Below are 19455 nucleotides of genomic sequence, written 5' to 3' on the forward strand. Positions count from 1 at the left end.
TAGCTTCAGTGTGGGAAACATAGAAGGTACTACCTTCCTCTTTGACAATGTACAGTAATATGTTTGGAACTCGCCCAGCAGTGCTCTCAATCCTCTCTTCCCCACCAGCCCTTTCTCTGCTCAAAAATGTAAAACAAGATGACAACTATAATTACAAAAGAAAAAGTCCTTGCATAATGCAACCACCTACCAAAAGCTTCTTAAAAAGGGAACCATCTCAGGCCCCCTCTACCCTAAACCAGTGTTTCTCGATTCGGTCCTGGGGCACCTTCTTAACAGTCAGGTTTTTAGGATAGCCACAATGAATATGCATAAACTTGATTTGCATACACTGCCTCCATTATATGCAAATTTCTTTCATGCATATTCATTATGGATATCCTGAAAACCTGACTAGCAAGGGGGTACTCCAGGACCGAGTTGAGGAACACTGTCCTAAGCCATGTAACAAAAAAAGCCCAGCTGTCCCCTTCTTTCAACTGTAGCTATGGCATCGAAGGGCCTACAAGAATCTAGGAAAGCAAACAGGATTGGTGTTGCTGCCAGACAGGCTGAGCTGGAAATAGCACACAAGAGAAACAGGCTGTGAAATAGGTTAAAAAAAAAAAAAGTGCCATGAAAAGGGGAAAAAGAGAAACAAAATTAGTACTACAGAAGGAAGTGATGTTGAATTAAATACCACAGATACCATTTCTCTGCTATTGCAGCAGCGACAAGAAGACGCCATCTTCCTTCCCAAAGGACCCTCGGTCACAAGAGGGCACCCGCTCAAACTCAGAGGAGGGAAATTCAATGGTGACACCAGGAAGTATTTCTTTTTGGAAAGGGTGGTAGATCAATGGAACAAACTTCCAGTGCAGGTGATCGAGGCCACCAGCGTGCTCGACTTTAAGCATAAATGGGACATCCACGTGGGATCCCTACGAGGGTCGAGTTAAGGAACTAGATCATTAGCAATCTGACTTAATGGGGTGGGTCAGTAGAGTGGGCAGACTTGATGGGCTATAGCCCTTTTCTGCCGTCATCTTTCTATGTTTCTATGTTTCCAAGAAGTTAAATTCATATCAACCAATTCATAGTCTGCTTCCAGAGTCTAAAGCATATTCCATACAGACTTGGACAGGTACACATTGGTGAAGTTCAAGTTTACTTATTATCCGCCTTTATCCAAGGTGGCTTACAAATTTTCATACATAAAATAGCAAAAAACATACATCAAGTAGAGGAAAATACAAAGTTACAATATTCTATCTGCATAGACACAGCATGACTGCATTCAAGCTATTCTTAAGTACCATCATTCTTCAATTTAATAAACCTTTTACCTGTAAAAACATAATTCAACCACTGTCATATATTCACTTTAAAAAAAAGCTTGAACAAACAGGTAGGTTTTAAGCAACTTCCTAAATTGCAGTAGGTTTCTACAAAGACGTAACGCTCCTGACAAGGCATTCCACATCACTGGACCGGCTAAAGATAAGCAAGAACTCTTCATTCGTACATATCAGATATTATTCTTTCTCTTTGTGTCCAACAATAGATGATTCTCACATCTCAGCTCCGCAATGGAATATACAGCATTAAACATTTTTCCAAATAATATGGTAAAAAAATCATAAATACCCTGATGTATGAGTTTCAAAACTTTGAATTTAATGTGAAATACTAATGGGAGAGATAGTACAGTTACTTACCGTAACAAGTGTTATCCAGGGACAGCAGGCAGATATTCTTCAACATATGGGTGACGTCAACCATGGAGCCCTGATGCAGACAGCTTGACAAGCAGACTTGCTTGAAGAACTTTTAGAAAGTTTGCAACTGCCGTACCACGCATGTGCAAGTGTCTTCCCGCCAACGCAGGGCGCGCGTCTTCTCAGTTCAGATAGCTAGCCAAGAAGCCAACCAGGGGAGGTGGGTGGATGGTGAGAATATCTGCCTGCTGTCCCTGGATAACACCTGCTATGGTAAGTAACTGTGCTTTATCCCAGGACAAGCAGGCAGCATATTCTCAATGATCGCCTCAGAAAACTGGGATTATTCACCCTCGAGAAGAGAAGACTGAGAGGGGATCTGATAGAGACTTTTAAAATACTAAAAGGCATCGATAAAATGGAGCAAGCTCACTCACCAGCAGGGGGAAAGGATGGTGAGCAAGTAACAATGTTATTCACACTGTCAAATGTGACTCGGACAAGAGGTCATGGACTGAAGCTGAGAGGGGACATGGCCAGGACAAATGTCAGAAAGTTCTGCTTCGCACAGCAAGTGGTGAACGCCTGGAACTCTCTCCCGGAAGAAGTGGTGGAGGAAACCACCATTCTAGGATTTAAGGAAAAATTGGATGCACATCTTCTTGCAGCACACATTGAAAGATACGAGTGACTAAGATATTTGCCGGGGTATGCCTGGCTGAGCCTCCGCGTGTGCGGATCACCGGACTAGATGGACCCCAGGTCTGATCCGGTGCAGGCATTTCTTATGTTCTTATGTTATGTTCTTATGTTCTTATATGGGTGACCTCCAAGCTAACCAGAATGGGATGGTGGGAGTGTTGGCAAATCAGGAGAATAAATTTTGTAAAACTGCCTGGCCAAAGTGGCCATCCTGTCTGGCACGTGCAGCAATTCTGCACGAGCTAAGCGCACAGTTAAACTGCTATTGCAGCTTAGTAAAAGGAGCCCTTAATGTGTACTATTTGTATTAGTTAATTATTATTAGTTATTTTCCAATGTTCAATATGACTGCCTTTCTTAAGGTTTGACACTTGTTCCATAATTTTTTATTAAATTTAAGAGGTATCCGATTCTAGAAGTGAATAATTAGATATTTGCCCTCTTTCAAATGGTATAGAGCAGCGTCTCTCAAACTTTTTAAACTCCGGCACACTAAACGGAGCAAATGTTTTTTTGTGGCACACTAAATGCAGCAAATGTTTTTCATGGCTGGAAAAAATTTCTGGGGAGAACACTGTTGCCGTTAGTTTTCAAAGTCCAATCACATCAAAAAATGATGCTTATCTGGGCAGTTGTATAATAAGAATGGATAAGATAACATGAGAAGTGAAACTGTCATTAATCAGAAGGATACATACCCTGTAGGTCCTAAAAGCAGGTTTGTGGATTAGATATAAATTATGAAGGCAGTGGTGTACCTAGCATATGTGACACCCGAGACCCATCATTTTTTGACACCCCCCCATCTGTATGAAAAACATGATTTTTAGAAACAATCCACACATCACACAAGAATGTACCTAGGAAAAGGCAGCATTTTACATACTGCAGTGAGCAGTACATCAATACACCAATTGTAAAACTAAACAAGCCAGACTAGTACAGATCAATCCTACACAGTCAATCCTAACTGAAAACCATGTCTTTCGAACCCACAGAACACAGAAAACATCTTCGCCTAGTATGGAATATGTCATCACAAACTAACCCCTCTCCCTTTTACAAAACTGTAATGTGGTTTTTAGCCATGGTGGTAACAGCTCAGACTCTCATAGAATTCTGAGCAATTACCACCATGGCCGGTGCTAAAAAAACGCTCTACAGATTTGTAAAAGGGTGGATAAAATAGAAAAACGTAGACAAAGGTTAAATTGAACCACCAAGAAGCTGGACTCTGCATACAATGCAACATCACAGAAACAGCGATGCAGCTCCCCTAAAGCAAAAAAATAAATAGAATTTTTTTCTACATTGTCTTCTCTGGTTTCTGCTTTCCTAATAGTCTTGTGACTCTCTTCCTTTCATCCACTGTCTATCCTCTCTCTGCCCCTTCTATATGGGATCTTCTCTCCTTGTATTCCCCTTCCATCTCTCCCTTCACCCCTATTATTCTGGCATCCATCTTCTTCCCTTCCATCCTGCAATGGTCTGGCATCTCTCTGCTCTTCTTCCCTTCCCTCTCCCACACCCCCATGGTCTGGCACTCTCTCCTCTCCCTTCCCCGGCACTCTCTCCTCTCCCTTCCCCCCCTTCCATCAGCATCTGCCCCCTTTCTTTCCCACCAACCCAATTCCTTTCCCCTTATGCCTCTCTCTCTGTTGCACTATGTATTGGATTTCAAAAATGAATAAATAATTTTTTTTTATTTTTTTTTTAATTTTGGGGCTCTTTTACTAAAGCTTAGTGTGCACAAAACGTTAAGAAGCCCATCTTTATACCAATGACCTTCTTAGCATTTAGTACAGTATTCCAGTTTTAATGACTACTTTGTATTAACCACTGACAGAAAGGAAAACTGCCTGAGGTTTCTGAGTACTTAAAAAAAACAAAAAAAACTATGGCAGAGTACTTTGAGAAATCTGCTTTCAGTCTCCCACACTAGAACTGGGTCACTTTCAAGCAAGTTTCCAAATTCCCCATTTTTAAGTGCATCTAAAGAAAATGGGGCTCAGAACATTACAAGTATATCAGAAGTGTATGCTTTTGTTACAGGTCACACAGTATCCTGAACGAGTAGGGGAAAAAAAAAAAAATCGGGTCAGAAGTCAGGCCTCAAAGCCGCCGCCACCCCATGCTCTCCCTGTTCGGGCCAACCAGCATTCCTCTCCCCGACGTCAATTCTGCCGTCGGGGAGAGGAAGGCTGATCGGCCCAAGATTGCGATGACCTATTGGGAGAAATGCTGCCAGGTCCTGCCTTCGCGGAAACAGAAAGTAGGCAGGACCCGGCAGCAAGAAGAGTAAATTCTAAGCTTCACTGACCTGTCTCTCGCCTTAGCCCCTAGCGAATGCATGCTTCGGGCCTCTAACATGTGCGTGCAGGCTTCCCTTCTCTTCTCTTCTCCCCCCCCTCCCCCCCGGACATAACTTCCAGTTTCGGAGGGAAGAGAAGGGAAGCCGGCACACACACTTTAGAGCCCTGGAGCATAAGTTCGCTAGGGGCTAAGGCTGAAATCTCCAAGCCGTTTTTTGGGTTTTTTTAATGTTGAGCAGCGGCGGCAGCAGCAGAATTTAGCTGGGCGGTCATCTAAATTACCCGGGCGGACCGCCCGGCTAAAAGGCCCTAGGGAGAACACTGATGTAGGCCAGCAAAATGCTGGCCTATATTGTAAGTAGACGCGGCCGCTATACTTATAGCAGCAAGGGATCTCCCTGCCGCGATAAGTATAGCGGCCCCTTGTCCCCCCACCTCGATCGCCGGCAGGAGGGTGCCCAACCCCTCCTGCCGCAACGCCACCCACCCGACACCCTCAATCACCGGCAGGAGGGTGCCCAACCCCTCCTGCCAGAACACCGCCCACCCGACACCCACAATCGCTGGCAGGAGAATGCCCAACCCCTCCTGCTGGAGAATGCCCCCCTCCGGACCCCTCCACGTTAACGCCTCCCCCCCCCACCGTGCTAACACTCCCCGATAACCCCCCTAACCTCCCCCCCAACTAACCTCTAATTGTTGGCCGGACGGACGGGTCTTGCTGCCGTCCAGCTGGCAGGCCCGCCTCGTCGAAATGAAGCAGGCCCACTCCTTCCCGGCCCAACCCCACTAAGCCTAAGGCCTGATTGGCCCAGGCTCTAGAAGCCTGGACCAATCATGCCTTAGGCATAGTGGGTCCGCCCATCCCCACTAAGCCTAAGGTCTGAATGGCCCCCCCGGTTTGCGCGGGGAGGCCTGGAGGGGGGGCGTCCTCCAGCAGGAGAGGTTGGGCACCCTGCTGCCGTCGATCGGGGGTGTCAGGTGGGTGTGTTCCGGCAGGAGGGGTTGAGCACCCTCCAGCCGACGATCGAGGGTGTCGGGTGGGCAGCATTCTGGCAGGAGGGATTGGGTACCCTCCTGCTGGCGATTGGGGGTGTTGGGTGGGCGGCGTTCCAGCAGGAGGGGTTGGGCCCCTCCTGCCGGCGATCGGGGGTGTCGGGTGGGCGGCGTTCCAGCAGGAGGGATTGGGTACCCTCTTGCTGGCAATTGGGGGTGAGGGGGGACAGGCGGCTTCGGCCACTATACCTATCGCGTCTACTCTAACCCAATTCTGTAATAGGCGTCTGTAACATGGACTTCGGTTACAGAATCGGTGTTATTGTAGGCCCGATTCTGTATAGGTCACCCCTCCCATGCGTCCTATACAGAATCCGGGCCTGGATGTCCCAACCTGTTTGGATCAAAGGAGACAAAAAGTTGAAAAGATCTATGTGGCTTAGTCTTTTGTAAGTAGAAAGCCAAAGCACGCTTGCAGTCCAGAGTATGAAGAGCTGTTTCTCCCGGTGGAGAATGAGGCTTTGGAAAAAACACTGGAAGTACAATGGATTGATTTAGATGAAATTCTGAAACAACTTTTAGTAAGAATTTAGGATGAGTATGGAGGACCATCTTGTCATGATGGAATACTGTGAAAGGAGGGTCCGCTACTAAAGTTTGTAGCTCACTGACTCTGCGAGCAGATGTGAGAGCAATAAGAAAAAACACTTTCCAAGTGAGATATTTCAGATGAGCCGTACACATTGGTTCAAAGGGAGGCTTCATCAATTTAGCAAGAACCACATCGAGATCCCACACAAAGTTCATCTCCCCACCGGTTAGAGGATGTAAATTTTAAAATGACACCATCAACATCTCCTCTCATATCAAGCAGCATCATGGGGCAAAGACCTGGAAAAACTACTTAAGCATACAAATAACTATGGTGAATTTAGGAAACACCTAAAAACATATCTGTTCTTGAATTACCTAGGTAGCTGATCCGCACAATCTCTCCCACAACAACCTCTCTCTCATATTCTGTTAGTCACTAACCTCCAACTATGTAAGTTCTACTCAATTGCAGCATTCTTTTTAATCATTGTAAACCGCATAGAACTTCATGGGCCTGCGGAATATAAACTGCTATTATTATTATTATCCCAAACCACGGTTTGAGAGGTGGTTTGACATTAAAAAGTCCTTTCATAAATCGGGAAACCACAGGATGAGCAGAGATGAGTTTCCCCTCTAGTGGCTGATGGAAAGCAGCAATTGCACTGAGATGGACTCTAATGGATGTTGATTTGAGGCCTGATTGAGATAATTGAAACAGGTAATCCAGAACTGAAGACAAAGAAGTAGACTGAGGCTCCTTGTGATGAAGAGCACACCAAGTAGAAAACCTAGTCCATTTCTGGTTGTAACACTGTCTAGTGGTAGGTTTTCTGGAAGCCTCTAAAATGTCTGTTACAGACTGAGAAAACTGTAGGTTGGCAGTTACGTTGAAAGATATGAAGCTGTCAGGTGCAGAGACTGCAGGTTGGGATGAAGCAGAGAACCCTGACTCTGTGTAAGCAGAGATGGAAAAATTGGTAGAAGTAGTGGCTCCCTGCTGCTGATTTGAAGTAGAAGGTAGAACCACAGTTGTCTGGGCCACCAAGGAGCTATCAGAATCATGGTGGCATGTTCGTGTTTGAGTTTGACGAGTGTCTTGAGAATTAAAGGGAATGGAGGAAACGCATACATAAATTTGTTCATCCATTCCAGAAGAAAGGCATCTGCCTCCAGGCGGTGAAGAGAGTATATCCTGGAGCAAAACTGAGGCAGCTTGTTGTTGTGGGGAGACGCAAAGAGATCTATTTGAGGAGTTCCTCACTGAGAAAAAATGTGATGGAGAGGCGACGAATTGAGTGTTCATTCGTGAGGCTGTAGAAGACGACTCAATTTGTCCGCCAGAAAGTTTTTCTCTCCTTGAATGTAGACCGTTTTCAGAAAGATGTTGTGAAAAATTGCCCAATGCCAAACCTTCTGAGCTTCCTTGCAAAGGGGAAGGGATCCTGTTCCTCTCTGCTTGTTGACATAGTACATGGCTACTTGATTGTCTGTACGAATGAGGACTACTTGAACGTGAAGAAGATGCAGAAAAGCTTTGAGAGCATTGAAAATTGCTCTGAGTTCCAACAGATTTATGCGACTCTGACGATCTGTGATGGACCAATGTCCTTGAGTATGGAGACCATCGAGATGAGTCCCCCCCCCAAGCGTAGGTCGCGGAATCTGTCATGAAGACCTTCTGATGAGGGGGCGTTTGAAACAGTAAACCTCTGGAGAGATTGGAAGAAAGCATTTCACAGTGGAGAGACTGTTTGAATGAAGGAGTCACTGTAATGTGCTGAGAGAGAGGATCATAAGCCTGCGCCCATTGAGAAGCCAGGGTCCACTGAGGAATTCTGAGGTGAAGACTGGCAAAAGGAGTCACGTGAACTGTAGAGGCCTAGGAGAACCATCATGTGTCTCGCTGAGAGTGAAGTGAGGGGCAACACTTTGTGACAAAGTTGTATGAGAGTATTCTGACGTTGTTGAGAAAGGAATGCTCCGAGTTGCATAGTGTCCAGTACAGCTCCAATGAACTGTAGAGTTTGAGAGGGCTGTAGCTGGGATTTTGGAAAGTTTATTTCGAATCCCAAACTTTGGAGAAACCAAATAGTCCATTGGGTAGCTACAATAACCCCCTGAGATGTTGAATCTTTGATGAGCCAGTCGTCCAGGTATGGGAAAACCTGAAGCCATGGCTGCACAGAGCTGCTGCTACTACTACTACTACTACTAGGCACTTGGTGGAAACTCTGGGAGATGATGCCAGGCCGAAAGGTAGCACTCTGTATTGAAAATGATGATTTTCCACCCGAAATCTGAGAAACTTGCGGAAGGCTGGATGAATGGGAATGTGAGTGTAAGCCTCTTTGAGATCCAGAGAGCATAACCAATCGTTGTGATCCAGAAGGTGATACAAGGATGCTAGAGACAGCATCCAAAATTTTTCTTTGACAAGAAATTTGTTTAGAGCTCTGAGGTCCAATATAGGTCATAGATCTCCCGTCTTCTTCGGGACAAGGAAGTAACGGGAATAAAACCCCGTGCTCTGCTGTTCCAGAGGAAATCCCTCGATGGCACGGAGATGAAGCAGAGCTTGAGCTTCCTGAAGAAGGGTGAGCTGCGACGAATTGTAAGGACACTCTCTTGTGGGAAGATCTGGTGGAACCTGAAGAAATTGAAGAGAGTAACCCTCCCTGATTATTGTGAGAACCCAGAGGTCGGATGTAATTAGTTTCCATCGTGGATAAAAATGATAGAGACGACCTCCAATGGGAAGACAGAGGCAGAAAGATTGATGTTATGCTCTGTGTTAGATGGTCAAAAAGGCTGAGTGGACTTGGGCGCAGCAGGAGTCTGAGGTTTACACTGCCATTGTTGTTGTTGCTGTTGTTTCTTAGGAGGCAGCCTTGAATAAGGTGCTGACTTCTGAGGATAACACCTCTGATAAGATGGAGGAGGCCTATAACTCTTAGCATTGGAAGGCTTTAGCTTCGGCCTAACTATAGAGGTAAACGATTTCTCATGCTCATACAAGTACTTTGTGGATGCTTCAATAGAGTCATCAAACAGCTCATTTCCCTGATATGGAATATTGGCCAGTCAATCTTGCAGGTTTGGAACCATGTCCACAGTGTGTAACCAGGTTAGATGACGCATGGTACCGAGAACGCAGTGACCCTGGAGGACATTTCAAAAGCATCATATGCAGCCTGAACCATATGCATGCGAAGATGACCTATAGTAGAATGCATATGCTGGAACTCTGGTAGCCGATGTTTTGGGAGATACATGAAGAAAGTAGTCATAGCGTTGACCCAATGCTTGAGATAGGATGTGAAGACAAAATTATAGTTTAAAATCTGATTCGTCATCATAGAATTTTGATACAGACGACGGCCAAACTTGTCCATGGTCCTTCCCTCTCGGCCAGGAGGGATTGTGGCATAAACTTTGGCAGGATTGGATCGTTTTAAAGAAGACTCCATGAGAAGAGATTGATGGGACAGTTGAGACGTCTCAAATCCTTTACAATGAACCATCTTATAACGGGATTCTAGCTTTGCTGGCACTACAGGAATAGAGTATGAGGTATCCAGATTTCTCTTGAAAGTCTGACAAAGAATGACAAAGAATGCCATTCATGGGTAATTTGAGAGAATCCCTAGGAGGATTAGGCATACCCAGTTCTTCCAAATACTCCTTAGAGTATTTCGAATCAGACTCCAAAGCAATGTTGAGATCTTTACTCATTTGACTTAAGAACTTAGTAAAGGACACCGGATCAGAAGAGGGATGACCCTGTTGAGATGAAGATGAACGAGAGCCCCTCAAAGTTCCCCTTACAGCAGAGAAAGAAGGTGAAGCCTCCCTGGAATATTGGTAGCGAAGATCTGAATCCTTAGGCAAAGATATGGAAGAAAGTCCACTTCTGGAATGAGGGGAAGCAGAACGCTTTCTTTTTGAGGAAAAAGCCATAGTAAACATAGTAACATAGTAGATGACGGCAGATAAAGACCCGAATGGTCCATTCAGTCTGCCCAACCTGATTCAATTTAAAAAAAATTTTTTTTTTTCTTCTTAGCTATTTCTGGGCAAGACTCCAAAGCTTTACCCGATACTGTGCTTGGGTTCCAACTGCCAAAATCTCTGTTAAGACTTACTCCAGCCCATCTACACCCTCCCAGCCATTGAAGCTCTCCCCTGCCCATCCTCCACCAAACGGCCATTCACAGACACAGACCGTGCAAGTCTGCCCAGTAACTGGCCTAGTTCAATATTTAATATTATTTTCTGATTCTAAATCTTCTGTGTTCATCCCACGCTTCTTTGAACTCAGTCACAGTTTTACTCTCCACCACCTCTCTCGGAAGCGCATTCCAGGCATCCACTACCCTCTCCGTAAAGTAGAATTTCCTAACATTGCCCCTGAATCTACCATCCCTCAACCTCAAATTATGTCCTCTGGTTTTACCATTTTCCTTTCTCTGGAAAAGATTTTGTTCTACTTTAATACCCTTCAAGTATTTGAACGTCTGAATCACATCTCCCCTGTCTCTCCTTTCCTCTAGGGTATACATATTCAGGGCTTCCAGTCTCTCTTCATACGTCTTCTGAGCAAGCCTCCTATCATTTTCGTCGCCCTCCTCTGGACCGCCTCAAGTCTTCCTACTTCTTTCTCCAGATACGGTCTCCAAAACTGAACACAGTACTCCAAGTGGGGCCTCACCAATGACCTGTACAGGGGCATCAACACCTTCTTCCTTCTACTAACTACGCCTCTCTTTATACAGCCCAGCATCCTTCTGGCAGCAGCCACTGCCTTGTCACACTGTTTTTTCGCCTTTAGATCTTCGGACACTATCACCCCAAGGTCCCTCTCCCCGTCCGTGCATATCAGCTTCTCTCCTCCCAGCATATACGGTTCCTTCCTATTATTAATCCCCAAATGCATTACTCTGCAATTCTTTGCATTGAATTTTAGTTGCCAGGCATTAGACCATTCCTCTAACTTTTGCAGATCCTTTTTCATATTTTCCACTCCCTCTTCAGTGTCTACTCTGTTAAAAATCTTGGTATCATCTGCAAAAAGGCACACTTTTCCTTCTAACCCTTCAGCAATGTCACTCACATACATATTGAACAGGATTGGCCCCAGCACCGAACCCTGAGGGACTCCACTAGTCACCTTTCCTTCCTTCGAGCGACTTCCATTAACCACCACCCTCTGGCGTCAGTTTCTGACTCAGTTCACCACTTTGGGTCCTAACTTCAGCTCTTCAAGTTTGTTCAACAGCCTCCTATGAGGAACTGTATCAAAGGCTTTGCTGAAATCCAAGTAAATTACATCTAGCATATGTCCTCGATCCAGCTCTCTGGTCACCCAATCAAAAAATTCAATCAGGTTCGTTTGGCACGATTTACCTTTTGTAAAGCCATGTTGCCTCAGATCCTGTAACCCATTACATTCAAGGAAGTACACTATCCTTTCTTTCAGCAACACTTCCATTATTTTTCCAACAACTGAAGTGAGGCTCACCGGCCTGTAGTTTCCTGCTTCATCCCTGTGACCACTTTTATGAATAGGGACCACATCCGCTCTCCTCCAATCCCCAGGAATCACTCCCGTCTCCAGAGATTTGTTGAACAAGTCTTTAATAGGACTCGCCAGAACCTCTCTGAGCTCCCTTAGTATCCTGGGATGGATCCCGTCTGGTCCCATCGCTTTGTCCACCTTCAGTTTTTCAAGTTGCTCATAAACACCCTCCTCCGTGAACGGTGCAGAATCTACTCCATTTTCTCGTGTAACTTTGCCAGACAATGTCGGTCCTTCTCCAGGATTTTCTTCTGTGAACACAGAACAGAAGTATTTGTTTAGCACATTTGCTTTCTCCTCATCACTCTCCACATATTTGTTCCCAGCATCTTTTAGCCTAGCAATTCCATTTTTTATCTTCCTCCTTTCACTAATATATCTGAAAAAATTTTTATCTCCCTTTTTTACATTTTTAGCCATTTGTTCTTCCGCCTGTGCCTTCGCCAAACGTATCTCTCTCTTGGCTTCTTTCAGTTTCACCCTGTAGTCCTTTCTGCTCTCCTCTTCTTGGGTTTTTTTTATATTTCATGAACGCCAACTCTTTTGCCTTTATTTTCTCAGCCACTAGGTTGGAGAACCATATCAGCTTCCTTTTTCTCTTGTTTTTATTGATTTTCTTCACATAAAGGTCCGTAGCCATTTTTATCGCTCCTTTCAGCTTAGACCACTGTCTTTCCACTTCTCTTATGTCCTCCCATTCTAACAGCTCTTTCTTCAGGTACTTTCCCATTGCATTAAAGTCCGTACGTTTGAAATCTAGGACTTTAAGTATCGTGCGGCCGCTCTCCACTTTAGCCATTATATCAAACCAAACTGTTTGATGATCGCTACTACCCAGGTGAGCACCCACTCGAACATTAGAGATACTCTCTCCATTTGTGAGGACCAGATCCAATATCACTTTTTCCCTTGTGGGTTCCGTCACCATTTGTCTGAGCAGAGCCTCTTGAAAGGCATCCACAATCTCCCTACTTCTTTCCAATTCCGCAGACGGAACATTCCAGTCCGCATCTGGCAGGTTGAAATCTCCCAACAGCAGAACCTCCTCTTTCCTTCCAAACTTTTGGATATCCACAATCAGATCCTTATCAATTTGCTGCGATTGAATCGGAGGTCTGTAGACTACACCCACGTAGATAGAAGTTCCATCTTCTCTTTTCAGAGCAATCCATATCGCTTCTTCCTCTCCCCAGGTCCCTTGCATTTCGGTCGCTTGGATATTGATCTTTACATAGAGAGCTACTCCTCCACCTTTATGACCATCTCTGTCCTTCCTAAAAAGATTATATCCCGGTATGTTTGCATCCCATCCATGTGATTCACTGAACCATGTCTCTGTGATAGCAACAATATCTAGATCTGCCTCTAATATCAGGGCTTGCAGATCATGAACTTTGTTGCTTAGACTGCGAGCATTTGTGGTCATCGCTTTCCAGCTATTTTTCAGCGATAATCTCCTTTTTCGTATGGATTTTTGTGTCGTTTCACTTTCCGTTGCAATACTAAGAAATGAGTTGCTGATATTGCTTATGTTGCAGCCTTTACTACTATCACATCTTTTCTTTTGCCAGGGGTGGTCTCTATAATTGTCCTTCGTACATACACCACCCCACCTTCTAGTTTAAATGCCTAGAAAAATATTGTCTAAATTTCTCTGCAAGGTTTCTTTTTCCTGCTGTAGTAATATGTAGCCCATCAGTGCAATATAGCTTCTTGTCCTTCCATGTATTTCCCCATCCTCCTATGTACCTGAAGCCTTCTTGATGACACCAGGCTCTGAGCCATCTATTAAAGTCCTCTGTGTTTTTCACTCTTTTCTCTCCCTTTCCATATGCAGGCAGTATTTCAGAAAAAGCTAAAGTCTTTACAAAAGGTTTCACGCCCTCACCAAGCTCCCGAAAAGCTTTCTGTGCTGCAAGTGTGGAGTTGTTGGCCAGGTCATTTGTTCCCAGATGGATAACAACATCAGTGTTAAAATCCTTAGTTTCTTCCTTAATTATAGTCAGTATTTGCCTGGAACTCCTGGTAGCTGAGGATCCTGGAAGACATTTCATTATTTTGGTCTCCTCGCCCTGTGTTCCAAGGTTAATGCCTCTGATGATGGAATCCCCCAACAGTAATAGTTTTCTGTTTTTGGCTTTTTTATTTGTACTTAGGGTGCGCTTGTTCTCTTGAGTTACCTTCATTGGTTCCAGTCCCACCTCCCTTCTGTTTTCCTGAGTATCGCAGTGCACTAGTGGAGCGAAGGAATTCTGTAGAGGTAATATTAGTGAAGGTGGATGTTTCTGTGTTACATGTCGCAGTCTTCCTGAGCCTACTGTGACCCATTTATTCCTGGGCTGTTTTATTCTTTGAGGTAGAGGTGGTAAGTTGGTATGATTTTGTGGAGTGATGGAAGCTGCTTTAATTGTATTCAATTCCTGTTTAAGTTTGAAGAGCTCCTCCCTAATACTGGCAAGTTGAAGACAGATGGGGCAAGCCTTAAGCCTCCAAATAGTATGTCTTGGAATTAAAGCACCACAGTGATTGCATAGAATAAAGGTCATCTTGATTGGTTGTGAAGTGACTTGATTTGAGTAGTCCTGATTATATGGGTCTCTATATATGAATAGTGGTCCCTGGGGTTGGTGGGACTATAAGTCTTACCCTTATTCCTATGAAGGGAAAGGGAAAGAGGAAATAAGATTTAACAGAGGAAAGAGAAGGGTTTATTTTTTTGTGTTTTTTTAAATATTTTTTTTAGTAAGAAACAGGGAGGAGAAGAGAAATTAAGCAGATATAATGCTGAAAACCAGTGAAAAGAGCAGAATATGAAATGCTGAGTAACTTAGCTTTTAGAAGTTCACAGGGCAGCCTTGTTCATAGCAAATCTCGCAGAAGAACTCGACTAGTGAAAATTCTGTGGCTGCTGAATATGAGGTTCTACAATAGATTTGCTCGACAAGGGAGTTGGTGGCCTCGAAGAGTCTTGATGCCTCGATGAACGAGGTCTGCCTCAAGAAGAAGACCTGGGTCTAGACGAATGCCTCGACAGATGGTGTTGAGATGAACTATGCCTCGAAGAACGGGACTCTGATCGAGTCGAATCCAGCCTCGATGAGGAATGTCGAGGTGTCCTCGCCCTATGCCTCGAAGAAGGCAATGCCTTATGTTGTGAGGTAGGACTGGAAGTTGAAGATCGAGGTCGGGACACTTGCAAGGACTCAGCTCCTTGTATAGGGTGTTCAGATTGACCTTGAGGCACTCTCAAGGACTTGACTCCTTGTAATACTGCTGAGTGCTCAGGCTGGACTGAAGGAAGAGGGTCGAGGCAGGAGTCAATTTGGCAAGCATGTTATGGCCCTGAAAATGTTTTCAGTTTGAAGACGACGTCGTTTAAGGGCCCGATTTTGAAGTGTAGCACAGTGGGTGCACGACTCCGGATGATGATCAGGTCCTAAACACTAAACACACACCACTTATGTGGGTCAGTGATAAAGATCGCGCATTGACACCCGACTACTTGGACCCCGTGACCGGCCAGGACATGGAATGAAAAATGGCCGTGGCCAAATCGAAGCCCGGGGAATAGGGTGACACGATGAAAAAAAACAATAAATTATTTTCTTTTTTTTTGACACGCGTACACAAACGACCCTGTAAAAGAAAAGAAATATACAAGCCGTGGTGTAGAGAAGGCACGAGTTAAGAACTAACTCTCACGCAGAGCCTTGAAACAAGGGCTTCTCATCTCCGCGGAAAATTAGAACTGAGGAGAAGCTGAGGATATGCGCGCCCTATGTCGGGCGGGAAATCACTCGCGCATGTGTGGTGCAGCAGTCGCAAACTTTATAAGAGTTCTTCAAGCAGGTCCGCTTGTCAAGCTGTCCGCATCGGGGCTCTGTGGTTGACGTCACCTATATGTTGAGAATATGTGCCTGCTTGTCCTGGGATAAATGTTCATATCGGGCTACTCCCGTGAGCAGTTGTACTACAGAACTTTGCAGCACTTTGATGCACATCTGTGGTAAACCCAGATAGATACCATTACAGTATACCTGTGATAATACCAAAGCTTGAAGTACTTGCCTCAAATCACAATTTGATATTACATTCTTTAAATTAAACAATTTATGTATGGTAAGGACTACTTTTGAAATACTTTCAAGTTCTAGTTCTTTGATATACCACAAAATATAAACAGAAGTTTAGTCTAAACAATTTACAATATAATCAAGGGGGTGGAAATAATTTCTAAAAATAGTAAAATAATAAAAACAAGTGAAGAGGATACAGTCTTGAATTTTAAGTATAAACATTCACTATTAACTTGGTGACTGATAACATGAGACAAACATATGAAGGGCTTATTTCTAAAACCCTCTAAGTCCAATGCAACTAATTATAGACCTAGCAGGTTTTGGAAATAAGCCTTTCATATCCAAGTAACATCACACACACTTCTTCTAGGCTGATTCTCTCTCATTTATTAAAATCAACCCTATGCTTTATCCTTGAATGTTATTAGGAAGTAGTATGTATAAATATGGAGAAATTGAAACAGTACCTTTTGGGGGGCCAAAATCCTCTGCCTGAATTTTCCCACAGTTTCTTGCCCTGCTGTAGCCCACAGGCTAGAAAATGCCTCAGCCTTATCTGTACTGAGATGAACATTCTTCAACTGCTGCTGTAGAACCAGCGGTTTCACATTTTGATAGACTGCCTATTAAGAAAAAAAAAAAAAAGAAAGCAATTTCTTTACCTCTGTATTTCGAAACATACAGAGGGGCATTTTAGAAAGGGCATCCAAGTCAGAATTGGGATCCATAAAATCCAGAAAAAAATGTCCATCTCACAGCCATTTTCAAACATGAAATATGTTGGGGTTTTCTGTCTGAAAATATGTGAGAATGTCCAAAATAAACAGCCATGTCACAAGCTAAAACATCCAAATTATCAATGTTATAAATCTAAGGGCAAGGATGTCTGTCTGGCAGCATTTTTACAGAAATGACCACACAGACATCCTTGCAGAGTAGAGGGGCATCCTAGTGGTCAGTGCAGTAGACTATAGACCAGGGCACTCAGGACCATATACCCCAACAACTCTTATTTTAAATGCCAAGCCCTCCAAGAACAGAAAAATATCTACTGTAAAACTGTACATCTCCTCAATGGCTCCAGGCTTGAAGGTGTCAAACATTAACATACTGTAGGTATCTATATCTGGACGATTCACACTTTAAAGGAAAAAAAAAAAAGAGAGCTAAAGTTGGAATTGAACCTGGATCCTCTGGTTTATAATGCACTGCGCTGACCACTAGGCCAGTGTTTCTCAACCTACGATACGCGTAACCTAGAGGGTACGCAGGTTGCCTGTTGGGGGGTACGCGGGCTAAGCACCGCCCGGGATCTCTTCCTACCTGTCCCCCACTGAAGCCACTGCCGATTCCTCCTTGCCACCTGATATGCTACATCCACCCCCCTCCCGGTCCGCCGCCGCTCCAACACCTCCGTCCAATCACCCCTCACTGCTGCCGCAACTCCGGGCAAAAAAGGGCCATACGTGTGCAGCAATTACACGCCGCCAGCCCACAAGCCTTCCTCCCCCCAATTCTGACATCAGAGAGAAGGTTCCGGGCCAGCCAAGCAGCCAATTCAGAAATGACGTCGGGGGGAAGGCTTGTGGGCTGGCGGCGTGCAATCGCTGCATGCGTCAGGCCCTTCCTTGCTCAGAGTTGCGGCAACAGTGGGGGATGATTGGACGGAAGTGTTCAGTGGCGGCAGCAGCGACTTCAACGGGAGGCAGGCAGGCTTCAGCGCGGGTCGGCTTTGGGGAGGAAGGGGGTGGGACAAAGGATGGAAGGCAGTGAGGGATAGGGGGCACACACTTGGGACACAGAAGGAAGGGAGGGAGGGGGCATGAACGTGGGACATAGGAGGGAGGGAATAGAAAGGGACAAATGTTGGGCCTGAGTGTGAAGGGATGCATTTCTGAACCAGGGCGCGACAATCTGCTCACAGGCCAGGTTAGCACACTGATCTAAGGCTTGTGTTTAGATCTGAGGCCTTGTGAAGGAAGTATGAATCCTTTCTCATTCCCTGCCATATCAACATTCTATTAGCAAGGAAAATGGTAGCACCTTGTGATGAATACTGAGGCATTCCCCCCCTCCCCTCTCTTAAACTCCTGTCACATATTAACCTGACACAGGTTTACCCTTATCTTATCCCTTATCTTGTTTAGTATTCCTTATATGGGCAGCAATCAGACCCTGCCTAGTGCAAAAGCAGGTCCTGAGTTTAAGGCTAATCCCGAGAGGCTTAAGGAGCATGCATTATAACCTTTGGACTATCACATGCTATAGTAAGATTTTAGACATATCAGAAGTGTACACAATGGAAATCACTTTATTGTAACTGTTATGATGTATTCTTATGTCACATGAGATAGTAGCTTTGAGAAGCATATGAAATATGTAAACAAATGAGTTACCTTGCTATAATCCTCACTGTAAATTCATGATGAAATTATAACCTTGTAGAGCATTAGCTAAGTAATTAATGGAGCTAAGATTCTCAATAAAAGGGTGAGAGACCATCCATTAGGAAGCGCCTCCATCCCAACTCTAAGACTGCGTGTGTGTGTTTCCTGTGTGACATCCCTACATAAGTGTATGAGTGAGAGGGAAAGAGATGGTGCACATAGAGAAAGGAAGAGGAAAATTGAGCAGAGAGAGAGAGCGAGAGGAGTGAGGTAGAGATGCATGGGGAATAGAAGGACGAGAGGGAGAAATGTTAGATATGGTGGTGGAGAGGGAACAGAGAGATAGATTGAAGGGGATGCAAGGGGGAGGAATGTTGGGCATAGTGATGGAGGGAGAGATGTGGCATGGTGTTGGAGAGGAGTGATAGAAGGAGAAATGGGCATGGGGCTGGTGGGCAGTGGTGAAAAATGCTGCACATGATCTGTGGGATGAGAGAGGAAGAATAGTTGGACTTATGGAGGGACAAAGAGAGATGTTGGTTGGGGAATGGAATGAGGTCCGGTGGAGAGGAAGCATGCAGCAGGCAGAAAGAAAGAAAGAAAAAAAAAAGAAATATTGGATGCACAGTCAGAAGGAAGTGCAACCAGAGATTCATGAAATCACTAGACAACAAAGGTAGGAAAAATGATTTTATTTTCAATTTAGTGATCAAAATGTGTTAGTTTTGAGAATTTATATCTGCTGTCTATATTTTTCTATAGTTGTTACTGACATTGCATATTTTAAAGTCATCTGCCTTGACCTCTTTGAAAAAACCCTGAATATAAATGATAACTAACATTTTCTCTGCATACAGTGTGCTTTGTGTTTTTTAAATTTTGTGGTTACCATTATATATTAATAAGATTATTTTGTGTGTATATGAAAAATGGATGGAAGAAATTGCATTACAATTAGTATTATTATTATGGGGGTGGAGTCAGGCGCAGTGTTTGGGAAGGTCTGGGGTAGCGCTTGGCCAGGGGTACTCAGTTGGTATTTGTTAGGCTTAGGGGGTACTTGACTAGAAAAGGTTGAGAAACACTGCACTAGGCTACTTACTCCTCAGA

The 19455-nt window shown here is 44.4% G+C and overlaps 1 protein-coding gene across 3 annotated transcripts in view; it reads right to left on the reverse strand.

The window, feature by feature from the left end:
- COMMD10 (COMM domain containing 10) overlaps positions 1 to 19455 on the reverse strand; it is a 347784-nt gene that overhangs the window by 309677 nt on the left and 18652 nt on the right. For all 3 annotated transcript variants that reach the window (XM_033929052.1, XM_033929050.1, XM_033929051.1), the window contains exon 4: positions 16426 to 16581. In XM_033929052.1, the coding sequence (XP_033784943.1) occupies positions 16426 to 16581 (156 nt within the window). The remainder of the gene's footprint in view (positions 1 to 16425; positions 16582 to 19455) is intronic.

The sequence above is a fragment of the Geotrypetes seraphini genome, chromosome 1, assembly GCF_902459505.1.
Source record: "Geotrypetes seraphini chromosome 1, aGeoSer1.1, whole genome shotgun sequence".
Taxonomy (NCBI): Eukaryota; Metazoa; Chordata; class Amphibia; order Gymnophiona; family Dermophiidae; genus Geotrypetes; species Geotrypetes seraphini.